The 13748-nt window shown below is 37.3% G+C and overlaps 1 protein-coding gene across 1 annotated transcript in view; it reads left to right on the top strand.

The window, feature by feature from the left end:
- The window catches only part of LOC150080631 (glycerate kinase), a 55538-nt gene extending 49522 nt beyond the window's left edge, over positions 1-6016 (top strand). Inside the window, exon 6 of the mRNA XM_090380763.1 lies at positions 5135-6016. Within this exon, the coding sequence (XP_090236889.1) occupies positions 5135-6016 (882 nt within the window). The remainder of the gene's footprint in view (positions 1-5134) is intronic.
- The last annotated feature ends 7732 nt before the right edge of the window (positions 6017-13748 follow it).

Here is a 13748-nt window from a genome sequence, read left to right as displayed (position 1 = left end):
AATCCCAGGAAGTGAAGCCAGTGCAGTGTCAAGTCAGTTTAGTGTGACATAAGCATTGGGAGATCAAAATTGAGAGTAGGAGTGTGTTATAGGCCTAATGACGGTGATGAATATAATAAGGAACTGTACAGGAAAATAGATTGGGCCAGTAAATCAGAGTCTTATAATGGGAGATTTTAATTTCCCAGACATTGACTGGAATTTGTGGGTTGGTTAGTCACACACTAGCAAGGCTTTTGTGGATTTATTGGATAATTGTTTTCTACATCAGCATGTTCGGGAGGCAACTAGAGGAAGTAATACTCTTGATCTGATTGTCAGTAGTGATTCTTCATGCATTAGGAATCTGCAGATAAAGGAACCAATAGGTGGCAGTGATCACTGTGATCACTGCCACCTATTGGGAGATTTACTCAAAGTGAGATAACTACCATCAGGGGTAAAGGGGTATTTACTCAAAGAGATAACTACCATCAGGGGTAAAGGGAAGGGTTTTTGCTTTCGTAAAGGTGACTACGGTGGTCTAAGACAGTATTTAAATTCTATATGGTGGTACCAACTGATCACGTTACCAACAGCAATTTAAAAATGGGAAGCATTCAAAGAATTTATCTTGGAAGCTACTGGGCTCTACATACCAACTAAGAAATATTTTTCAAGTATTATACCTAAATGGATGTCAGATGAACTAATGAGACATGTGGCAGAGAAGAAAAATGCATGGGATACATATAAATTAATGGGTGACATGGAAGCCTATGATAGATACAAGCTGGTCTGTAACCAAGTCAAAAAGGAGATTAGGCAGGCAAAGGCAGATTATGAAAAATCCTTGGCAAAGGATGCAAAGAAAAGCAACAAAGAGTTCTTTACCTATGTAAACTCTAGAAGGAAAGGGATGAATAAGATTGGTCCACTGGACATTGATGGTTCAACTGTTGATGATCCTGCTCAGGTGGCTATTTTGAGTATTTTGCATCTACAAATACTAAATTACTAATTTGCATCTACATTCACCCATGAGGAGTTATTCAGGGAGGGGAATGCCTGAGGTGAGTTAAACTCTGCCAGTGAGCTGGATGACTTTGTAATAACTGCGAGGAAAGTGTAGGAGAAATTGTTGAAGATAAACATAAAAAAGGCAAGTGGGGTGGACTGGATCTATTCAATTATATTAAAGGAGGCAGCAAAGGAAGTAAGAAACCCTTAGCCATAATTATGAGAGCTTCTTTGGACTCAGGGAGGTACCCATGGACTGAAGATGTGCAAATGTGACCCCAATTCACAAAGGAGGATCAAAGGGCAACACAAGTAATTATAGACCTGTTAGTTTAACATCTGTTCCAGGAAAATTATTGAGTCTTGTCTAGGATCACCTAGACTAGACTTCAGTTATAGCTCGGGCACAGCATGGTTTTGTTAAGGGAACGTCTTGCCAGACCAATTTGATTGGATACTATGATGTGGTCACAAAGGAATTGGTTGCAGGGAATAAATTTGATATTATATACTTGGATCTTAGAAAGGCTTTTGATACTGTTGCACATGGAAAACTGCTGCACAAATTGGAGCAGTGTGGCATTGGAGGCAAATTGCTGCTATGGATAAAGGGATGGTTCAGTGGGAGAAGACAGAGAGTGGTAATCAATGGACACTGCTCATCGTGGACTAATGTTTTTAATGGAGTCCCTCAGGGTTCAGTATCGGGTCCATTGTTGTTTTCTGTATTTATAAATGATATTTATGATGGTATATCAAGCTTAATGTCTAAGTTTGCAGACGATACAAAGGTTGGCATGGTTGTTAAGACACTAATGACAGTATGCTTCTGCAACAGGATCTAGAAAAGTTGAGTAGATGGGCTGAGAGGTGGCAAATGAAGTTTAACTTTGACAAATGTAAAGTACTACATAAGGGAAGCAGCAACCCCAGAGTGATGTATCAACTGTGTGGTACTACGCTGACATTGATAGAGAACGAAAAGGACCTGGGGATAATTGTGCAGGCAGATATGAAATTTTCTGAGCTGTGCAGACGGTCTGCAAGAGTAGCTCATAGTGTCTTGTCAATGATATACAGGAATTTTTGTAGCAGGAGGTGATTATCCCCTTATATAAGGCAATTGTCAGGCCACACCTTGAGTACTGTATACAGGTCTGGAGGCCTCATTTTAAGAAGGATGTAGAGCTATTGGAACGAGTACACAGAAGGACAACGAGATTAGTGAATGGAACAAAGGGTTGCTCTTATGAAGAATGCTCAATGCTCAATGCAAGGGTTGCTCTTATGAAGAATGCTCAATGCTCAATGCAAGGGTTGCTCTTATGAAGAATGCTCAATGCTGATGGAATTCTTCCTCTTGCTCAGAATAATCATTTGAGAGGGCATTAATTCAAATTGAAGAAAGACAGATGTAGGATAAATGTGCAGAAGTTTGCCTTTAGCCAGCGGGTGGTTGGTTAGTGGAACAGACTTCCATCCTTTGTTGTGGAAGTTGATAGCCTAAATAAATTTAAGGCTGAGCTGGACAGGTACTTGGAACGAATGGAGGGGTGAAATGGGAGCGTGTGTTTTTTTTTTTGGCTGATGCTGCATAAGCTTGCTTTCTTGCATCATATTGCCTCTACTAATGCTAATAAAGGATTTCATCCCTACAAGAATAATTTCACTGAAGTGATCTGATCTGAGCAAATGTTGACATCAAAAGATTTAAAATAGGATTCCAATGAAGGGAAAAAAAAATATATAGAAACCTCACAGATCATCCTATTTTGCATTCTTGCAATGCCAAACAACATGAGGTTGAGAATGGGCAGAAGAGAAGAGGTTGAGAATGGGCAGAAGAGAAGAGGTTGAGAATGGGCAGAAGAGACTTGCCAAGTTGTGATCCGAGGTGCGCTTAGGAGACTGCTCAGAATTATACACCAGCTGATTCAGATGTCTCCTAGAGAGTTGCCAATAGGTCAGGTGGACTATATAGTAGATAGTCTGCAATTACCATTTTATAGATATACCATAGACATGTAAGGAAGATTGGATCTCACTATGGTGACTATCACAACCTCAAAAGATATCAATCGTTCTGCATGATGGAAGAGATGGGGAAGGGTTGCTGGAGTTTTTCACATATTGCTCAACCAGTTTCTACTCTACTGCATGAAACATTTGTAACATAAAATAATCAGTATAAATTTTCCCAGTGGTGGGTTTCCACATTTACAGTTTTAACTCTTGTAGTTTTTTAGCTATTGGGTATTTGAAAGGCTATGTTTACAGAAATAACTCCTGTTTCTTTAGTCTTTACATGAGGTTCTGGCCATCTCTATGCACTTGCTGCTGGTGAGTTAACAATTTTTTCCTTATTCACTTAAATATATAGGTGAACAAAGTGGATGTATACAACATCTTTATATACTGTATCAAAGGTGTTGTGTAGGTCCTTTGGTAGAAAACACTGGTGCGTTTTAATTTTTTTTTCTTAAAAACTTCATTAAATTTTATGCCTGACTGTGAAAGTATTTTTTTTGTGAGGCTTTGTTTTACTGTTTTTATTTTAAAAAAAAAGCTAAGTATTTTTTTAAATAATAAAAAATGGCCTTTTTTAAATATAAAATTTTAAATAAATTTAAAAAATATATAAATTAAATTAAATTAAAAATAAAATATTTTTCAAATTTAATAGCTTTAATAGCTTTTAAAATTGGAGAAGGAGATCATACCTGTCAGCCATCATTTGGGCTTTCAGATCTGGGCTTTCAGAAGCCAGAACTCACCAAAATTAAGATCCAGTAGTTGATGAAATTAAATAAAGTGTTAAATAAATAGATGTAGATGTTATTGCATAAAAAAAATAAGTAACGGCAAGGTTTTTTGCAATTTTTTTAATTCTGATTTGATTTTTGACAATAGTTTCGCTTTAACTTTGGGTAACCAAGACAAAATAAAAATTTTCAAAATTTCATGAAAAGTTAAAAATTCAATGAAGAAGCATCACAGAGCTGGCTGCATTAGTAACTTGCTCTGTGGAGTTTGTAGATTTAACTCGTTCATTGTCTAATGCTTAAAAATTACATTATTTTAGTCATAATCTGAATAAAACTTCTTAAGCATTTATTAAGTTATAATCATATAGATAACTGAACTGCACATACCAAAATTATCATATACTTTTTCCTTTATTCCTTTATCCTTTATTCTTTTTCCTTTATTCATAACCATGAGCGTTTTATGTTTTCTTTTACTACTTCCACCACCAACTTCATAACTGTTATTATTTGAGTTTCTTTTCTTTTTTTTCGATCCTACATATATAATATATCAGGACGGTAAGTAATTCAGATGCTTTATCATATGTAATTTATTTCATTAAGAATCTCATAATACAGTTGAAGTACTATAGTAATTATAATTAATTACATGGAAACTAGGGAGGTTTAACCATTTCTTAAATGGTTTGCAAAGGCTTTAAAAGCAATAAAAGAAAGTAATTTACACAGGTAACTTAACTTCTCCCTGAAATCAATTTATTTAAGTATCTGAGGTCCTTGAGTTTATTTGAGAATCACCTCTTGGAGGTAATTAACTCCAGGGGCTCACATCTGGTGAGTATGGGCTTGGCACACCCCAGGTTCTGAGCTGGATATCATCATTCTTCTCTTTCTTGGTGATTCCCTTCTAATTTTGACTCTCTCTCTCTCTCACTCACTCACAGGGTAACTCAGGAATTTTTTTTTTGGCTGGTGCAGCATAAGCCTCAGGCTTCCTTGCACCCTATAGCTAATAGTAATAATAATATGGATTTATTGAAAAATATAAAAAATTAACCCAAGGATCAGGTGATATCACACAGTCTCTGCTCTAAGATTTGTATTCTTTCCCATTGAAATTCATACTGCTACCATTTACTGCCTTGTTCATTGGGTGTTAGCTCATTTTGAAGATTATTTCAAAATTTATAATACTTACTTTTTAGACATTGGGAAATATGGATTTTTTTTGGGATAATGCCTTTTACAGATTTAATTTGGAATATTATTACAGTGCATTAAGAGTTCAAGTATTAAGAGTATAAGTGTAATTATAATTTGATGTAATTACACTGATGATTTATTAAAAATTGTTTTATACATTTCAGGTAATATCCTTAATACTCTCAGATATTATTGGGGATCCTTTGGATCTAATTGCAAGTGGACCAACGGTAGAAAACCAGGATAACCCTGATTTACCATTAAGTATTCTGGAAAAATATGGACTTCTAAGTAAAATTCCTCATAATGCATTAAATATTTTAATGGATAGAAAAAAAGTAGATGTCAGTTGTGATAAAATATATACTTGTGTACATAATGAACTGATTGGAAATAATAGCACTGCTATTTGTAGTGCAGAAAACAAAGCAAAAGCTTTAGGTTATGACACTTGCATTTTAACTAGTTCACTCTCTGGTGAAGCTTGTATTGTTGGAAGGACATTGGCTAAACTTTGTGTATATTTGCTAAAGAAAAACAGTCTTGATAATTCTGAGTTTCATGAAGCATCAGTTGAAACTGATTTGTCTGAGATAGCTGTTAATTTAAATATGTCATATGAGAATCTTTATAGAATATTAAACTCTCTAAAGGAGGGAGGAGAAAATATTTGCATAATATGTGCAGGCGAAACAACAGTGAAGGTAATAGGCAATGGGAAAGGTGGAAGAAATCAGGAGTTAGCACTTTCAGCAGCTGTAGAATTATCTTTGCATTTTAAAGATGATTATTCATCTGGAGATATTGTTATATTAAGTGCTGGTACTGATGGAATTGATGGTCCCACAAATGCTGCAGGGGCTTTGGCCTATATTTCACTTGTTTCAGAAGCACATTTGAATGACCTAAATGCTTTAGAATTTTTGCAGAACAATGATTCCTTTACTTTTTATACATCATTTAATGGGGGAAAAAATCACGTGATTACAGGACACACAGGAACAAATGTTATGGATTTACAAATCTTGCTAATAAAAACAAAATAGTAGTTCACTAAAGTACAATTTTTTTTTTAAGTTAATGTATTGATCATTTGTAAATGGCTCAACATTTTGAAATGTAACATTCAAAAATTAAAAAAATATATTTATCCTTTTTTTTTGTCATGCAGATTAGTTTATTTTTATTCATTCTAAACAAATAGCTTTTTGACATGGTTCCTGTAGAGATGGAGTATTTTATGCTGTTTTAATATAGCAAAAGCTATATGGATTTGGAAATAAATTGGTGAATTGAGGACTATTTTGTTGTGTATATTTTGTGGTCAGCAGGTTTTCAGCTGCTGTGAGTAAATGCTATGGTCTTAATATGTTTGGGCGGTATTTTAAACATCAATGGTCACAATATCGAAAGAAAGAAAAAATGTTCCTCAATTTATCATTTTCTTTAAGTATTAGTAGTGGCAAATGATGCCAGGAAGCAAGTTTATATTATTAGACAAAAAAAAAAAAAAAAAAAACAAGCAACTACTCAATTTGTACATCCCCTTTAACAATTTGCCTAATCCTTCCTTAAATTTGTTCAAATTACCCACTTCTAGAACATCAGACAGAAGTTTATTCCAACAATCTGTTACTCCCGACTGTAAGCATATTTTAAAAAAAATTTTTTTATGAAAATCCCAAACACGAGAGATATTTGAACCTATAGTACTTGGTACCACGCTTGGGTTGGAGGTTGAGAAGATGAAAGAAGATATTTGTTGACATTGGACTTGAACTTCTGTAGATTGTAATTTTCAGGAAATACGTATGAAGGAAGGTTGTTCCAGAAAACGGCAGTTTAATAAATAAATGAGGAAGATGAAAAGTTGGTTCTGTGAGTTTGAAGTTGGACAGTAAAAAATGGATGTTAGCTGGTGGCGGCACGTGTTCGGACTGTTTTGAAAGAGAAAGCGGGAATTATAGAAGCCAATTCAGAAGAACAGTGCCCATGGAAGTATCTGTAGAAGAGGCATGCAGCAGAAATAGTATGTCTATGAGACAGCGAGTGGAGAGACTCTGTTAGAGATGAATCATTAATTAACCTAACTGCCCTCTTCTGAATGGAATCAAGAAGCCTAAGAGAGGTTTTGGGGGCACTGCCCCAGATGTGCGAACAATATTCCATGCTAGGGCAGATTTGCGATTTGTACAGAGTGAGCAGCTATTTGGAAGAAAAGTAACGCCGAGAGTGAAAGAGAAAACCAAGTTTTTTAGATGCAGAGGAAGCAATATTTGTAATGTGCTTGTGCCAAGAGAGATTAGAAGTCAGGGTAATCCCCAAAAGAGATATATCATTTTGCTAGATGGGCAAAAGTTGCGGCCAATAGCTTTGGCAAGAGACCAGAATGCTCAGCTGCCATTAGGGCAAGAAGCAAGTTTTCTACTCAGCCTGTTCAAAATCTAGTTTGAACTGATTAATAACTGCTTTACAATTGTTGCGAGCTTTGGTGTAGGCAGAAAATGAAACTGAAGAATTGGAAACAAGCCAATTACGATATGCAACGTTCTTCTCTTGAACAGCCTTAGCACATTTATTGGAAAACCAAGGTTTAGATAAAGGACGAGATTTTAAAGTGGAGTGTGGAATAAAGGATTCCATTCCTACAAGAATAATTTTACTGACACGATCTGAGCAAATGTTGACATCAGAAGTTTTGAAACAGTAATCCAACCAAAGAAAAGAGGGAGAAAATTCTCACAGGTCATCCCATTTTGCTTTCTTGTAATGCCAAACAGCACGAGGTTGGAATAGCCATGAGATAAAAACTCCATTGGGGAAGAGACAATCACCAAGTTGTGATCTGAGGTGCCTAAAGGACCACTCACTTCGACTGTGTACTTAGAAGGGTCATTTGTGAGAAAAAGATCAAGCGTGTTGGCTGTATGTTTAGGAATGTTCGGTATTCTTGTAGGTAAATGAACAATATGTGTAAGGTCAGTAGTAATTCCAAAAGCCTCAGCATCTCGATCAGCTGGGTCGGTGTGACTAGAAAACGGAAGCCAGCTTGATTTGAGGACATTAAAATCACCAAGGAAAATTACCTCACTGTTAGGAAAGTTGGACTGGAGAAAGTCACTTCCTCTCTTTGCAAGGAACATAAATATATGTTCCTCGCAAAGAGAGGAAGTCAAAGAGCTCCAAGCGATTAGTGGAGTTCAGAGAATGGTAGAGACAACAGATGAATTTGATACAATGAAGTAGAGAGATTTTAATCCAGAGAAGATTGAAGAGAGGAGATTCCAAATTACGAAATCTCTGACAGGGAATATCAGAATGGACATATGCACAAGTACCACCTTTGAGGCAGAAGGAATCATACAGCGAATAAGTTGGGCAACCGAGATGAGCAGTAGTTGAATCAACTGATAACTGAGATTCTGTCAGAAAAAGTACACTGGGTTTGGCAGACTGCAAGTGGAAATGGACATCATTGGGATTAGAATTGAGACCACGTATATTTGTGAAATGAACTAGGAAGTGTTTGGGAGGTTTAGATCTTTTCGCAGATAAGCTTACTCTATTAGTTTGACAATTCATGGTGTATTCAATAGTAAGAAAAAGTGGGTGGGACATGCTGTACGAAGTAATGAAATTTTTGGATATGGTGTACACATGGTAAGAATATACCCAGATCCTTGATATAATGTGGCCTCTACAATCTCCCCCCCCCCCCCGCATACACACTACTTGGACTCCCTCCAGTTGCTATCTGGCAGAGTAGAGGTAGCAAGATTATACACTAGCTGATCCAGAAGCCTCCTAAAGAGTTACCAGTAGGTTTGGTCCAGTGTACTAACTGGCGGCCGTTAGTTCATGTAGTCCATTTTAGAGTTGTACCATCAAAATGTAAGTAAGATTGGATCTCACCATGGTGTTCATCATAACCTCAAAAGTCATCAGTCATACTGTATGATGGAAGAGATGGGAAAAGGTTGAAACGGGTTGCATGACAGGTGTGCAAACCTGTCATGCAACCATCAGTTTTCAATTTAAATATATGTTCCTTTATGTATGTTGTCCAAGAAAAAGGTTTGACTGTTGATCCTGCTCAGGCAGCCAACAAACTCCATGAGTATTTTGCCTCTATATTACACATGAGGGAAGTTGAAACCATAAGTTTATCAAACTCTAACAGGGAGCTAAATTATTCTTTAATAACTGAGAGAAAAGTGGGAGAGAAATTATTGAAGTTAAACATAAGAAAGGCACCTGGGGTAGATGGGATCTATCCAGTTATATTAAGGGAGGCAGCTAAGCAAGTAAGCAAACTTTTAGTCATAATTATGAGAGCTTCTGTGGATTCAGGGGTGGTCCCTAGAGACTGCAGATGTGCAAATGTATCCCCAAATCACAAAGGTGATCAAAGGGTGACACCAGTAATTACAGCCTGTTAGTTTAACTTCTGTTCTGGGGAAAATAATGGAGTCACTGGTTAAAGAAGCGGTGCAGGATCATCTAGACAAGCCCTCAATTATAGTTCAGACACAGCATGGGTTTGTTAAGGGGAAGTCTTGTCTTACCAATTTTATAGTATCCAATCAAATTGGTAAGTCTTGTCTTACCAATTTGATTGGATACTATGATGTGGTTCACAAAGGAAGTGGATGCAAAAAATAATTTTGATATCATATACTTGGATTTCAGGAAAGCTTTTAATGCTGTTGTACATGTAGGATTTCATATGCCCTGTTAATTTATAATCATCTGACACATTTTTCTTCTCTACCACTAGTCTCACTGACAGTTCATCTGACATCCATTTAGGTCTAAAATAAAAGTTCTCAACCTTTTTTACTTTCCAACCCCTTTAAAAAATGCATTTTATCCTCATTGACTCCCTTCATCCAAAAAATACATACATTTTAATTCTAATTAGGTAGGAGGGAGTATATGATGAGAGCCTTGTCGATCAATTTGGCCCTGGAAAGATTGTGCAAGGCTCGAGGGGTAGAATTTTTTTCAGCCTGGACTGTACTTGTTAACAGGAGAGACTGCTTCTACAGGGATGGGATACACTTAAATAGAAAGGGTGCAAGAATATTTGCTGATGCTGTCGAGGCAGTGTTAGGTGGGTCGGAAAACTGCTAGCTTGGGGGGAGACAAAGAAGAATAGATTAACAGTAGCCACTGGCAGAGGTGAAAGAGATTCTTGCACTGCTTCTATTGGAATGAGCAGAAGCCTGAAAAACAAGATGCAGGATATTTCAGAGACTGCTGGGAGTCATTGCGGTACAAGTAAACACATGGGTTGTGTTAGGGTAGCTAAGAATAGAAATAGGTGCATGTATACTTGCGTGTACACCAATGCTAGGAGTTTAGTAAATAAATTTGATGAATTTGAGGTATTGCTCAAAACATCAAAGGCAGATATTGTTGGGATATCAGAGACGTCGTGTCACAGATATAAGGAATGCAGAACTGGAATTTGGGGAGTACAACGTCTACAGAAAGGATAGACTGGATAGGAAGGGAGGAGGGGTTATGCTATTAGTTAAGAAATACATAAAATCCAAGGAAGTGAAGCCAGTGGACACCGCTGGATAGTGCAGTGTCGAGTCAGTTTGGTGTGACATAAGCATTGGGAGATCAAAATTGAGAGTAGGAGTGTGCTATAGGCCTAATGACTCTGATGAGTATAATAAGAAACTGTATGGGGAAATAGAGTGGGCCAGTAAATCAGAGAGTCTTATAATGGAAGATTTTAATTTCCCAGATATTGACTGGAATTTGGGGGCTGGTCACTCACACACTAGCAAGGCTTTTGTGGATTTATTGGATGATTGTTTTCTATATCAGCATGTTCGGGAGGCAACTAGAGGGAGGAATACTCTTGATTTGATTATCAGCAGTGATTCTTCATGCATTAAGAATCTGCAGATAAATGAACCACTAGGTGGCATTGATCACAGTGTGCTGAAGTGGGATTTACTCAAAGAGGTAACTACCATTAGGGGAAAAGGGAAGGGTTATTGCTTTCGTAAAGGCGACTACGATGGACTGAGACAGTTAAATTCTATACAGTGGAACCAACTGATGATGTTACCAACAGCAAATGCAAAATGGGAAGCATTCAAAGAACTTATCTTGGAAGCTAGTAGGCGTTACATACCAACTAAGAAATATTGTTCAAGGTTTAGGCCTAAATGGATGTCGGATGAACTGATGAGGCATATGGCAGAGAAGAAACATGCATGCGATACATACAAATTAACACATGACACAGAAGCCTATGATAGATACAAGTTGATCTGTAACCAAGTTTCAAAGGAGGTTAGGCAAGCGAAGGCAGATTACGAGAAATCTTTGGCAAGGGATGCAAAGAAAAACAGCAAAGAGTTCTTTACTTATGTAAACTCTAGAAGGAAGGGGATGAATCAGATTGGTCCACTTGATATCGATGGGTCAACTGTTGATGATCCTGCTCAGGTAGCTAACAAACTAAATGAATATTTTGCATCGACATTCACACATGAGGAGTTATTTAGCGAGGGGAAAGCCAGAGGTGTATTCAACTCTAGCAGTAAGCTAGAGAACCTTGTAATAACTGAGTGTAAAGTGGAGGAGAAATTGTTGAAGATAAACACAAGAAAGGCACCCGGGGTGGATGAGATCTATCCAGTTATATTAAAGGAGGCAGCAGAGGAAGTAAGCAAACCCTTAGCCATAATTATGAGAGCTTCCTTGGACTCAGGGGATGTACCCATAGACTGGAAATGTGCAAATGTGACCCCAATTCACAAAGGAGGATCAAAGGCTGACACAAGTAATTATAGACCTGAGTTTAACTTCTGTTCCAGGAAAATTAATGGAGGCACTAGTTAAAGAAGCACTGCAGGATCATTTAGACAAGACTTCAGTTATAGCTCGGACATAGCATGGTTTTGTTAAGGGAAAGTCTTGTGTGACCAATTTAATTGGATACTATGATGCAGTCACAAAAGAACTGGATGCAGGGAATAACTTTGATATTATATACTTGGATCTTAGAAAGGCTTTTGATACTGTTGCACATTGAAGACTGCTGCACAAATTGGAGCAGTGTGATATTGCAGGCAAATTGCTGCTGTGGATAAAGGGGTGGCTGAGGTGGAGAAGACAGAGAGTGGTAATCAATGGACACTGCTCGTCGTGGACTAATGTTATTAGTGAAGTCCCTCAGGGCTCAGTGTTGGGTCCATTATTGTTTTCTGTATTCATAAATGATATTGATGATGGTATATCAAGCTTAATGTCGAAGTTTGCAGACAATACAAAGGTAGGCAGGGTTGTCAAGGACACTACTGACACTATGCTGCTGCAACAGGATCTGGAAAGGATGAGCAGATGGGCTGAGAGGTGGCAAATGAAGTTTAACATTGACAAATGTAAGGTACTACACATGGGAAACAGCAACCTCAGAGCAACGTATCAACTCTGTGGTACTACACTGACAGTGGTAGAAAATGAAAGGGACCTGGGAGTGGTTGTGCAGACAGATATGAAGTTCTCTGAGCAGTGCAGATGGGCTGCAAGAGTAGCTCATGGTGTATTGTCAATGATATATAATAATTTTTCTAGCAGGGATAAGGAAGTGATTATTCCCTTGTATAAGGCAATGGTCAGGCCACACCTAGAGTACTGTATACAGGTCTGGAGGCCTCATTTCAAGAAGGATGTAGAGCTGCTGGAACGAGTACAGAGAAGGGCAACAAGATTAGTGAATGGAACAGAGGGGTGCTCTTACGAAGAAAGGCTTAAGTTTTGCAAATTACAGTGTCTGGAGACTAGGCAGCAGCGAGGTGATCTGATAGAGGTGTATAAAGCCTTGAATGGCTTGAGCATGCTCAGTGCTGATGGGATTCTTCCTCTCGCTCAGAATAATCATCTGAGAGGGCATAAATTCAAATTGAGGAAAGACAGATGTAGGATAGACGTGCGGAAATTTGCCTTTAGCCAGCGGGTGGTTGGTTGGTGGAACAGACTTCCATCCCTTGTCGTGGAAGTTGATAGCCTAAATAAGTTTAAGGCTCAGCTGGACAGGTATTTTGAATGAACAGAGGGGTGAAGTGGAAGTGGTTTTTTTTTTTTTTTTTTTGGCTGATGCTGCATAAGCTTGCTTTCTTGCATCAAATGCCTCTACTAATGCTAATGCTAATGGATGGATTATAAGAGAAATCTGTTAATAATAATTAACAACTCACTCACTAAAGGAAAACTTTCTATCCAATCTATAATCCTACTCCCTTAGTTTGAATTTATGTGCTCCTCAGTTCTAGTCACTTAACACTATGAAAATTTCACCACTCATTTTACTATCCCTTTTCAGAGCCTTATTATTGGATCCTCTGTTTTTCTAATTTCACCAGGTATGCATTCATATGTGAACCTTTTAAAGAAGTTAAATTTTCATTTTATGTTTTGTTTTGTTTTTTAAGTGTAGGTTTCATACGTGGAAACAGTATTCCAAGTATGGTTATTCATTGCTTTTCAGTTGGAAATGATGACCTCCAAATCTCTATAAGCATTTATTTGATAAACCATTGACAGGCTACCATAGGTTCTCTTTGCTGCCTGTTTACACTATGGAGAATTTCGTGCTTGCCTGGTGCACAAGTGGGGCAACTAAGTTATGGTAAATATGGTCACAGCGAAAGGCACAGATTCACTGTAAGCAACAATATAAATTATAATTATAATTTATTTTAAATAAATTAGAATTTATAATATATTTTAAAAATATTTTTCTTAAAAAAT

Source organism: Mastigoproctus giganteus, chromosome 9 (genome assembly GCF_048544385.1).
Source record: "Mastigoproctus giganteus isolate SK-2022 chromosome 9, ASM4854438v1, whole genome shotgun sequence".
In the NCBI taxonomy this organism is placed as follows: Eukaryota; Metazoa; Arthropoda; class Arachnida; order Uropygi; family Thelyphonidae; genus Mastigoproctus; species Mastigoproctus giganteus.
Note: the sequence above shows the minus strand (reverse complement) of the source record. Positions and strands in the feature narration are given on the sequence as shown.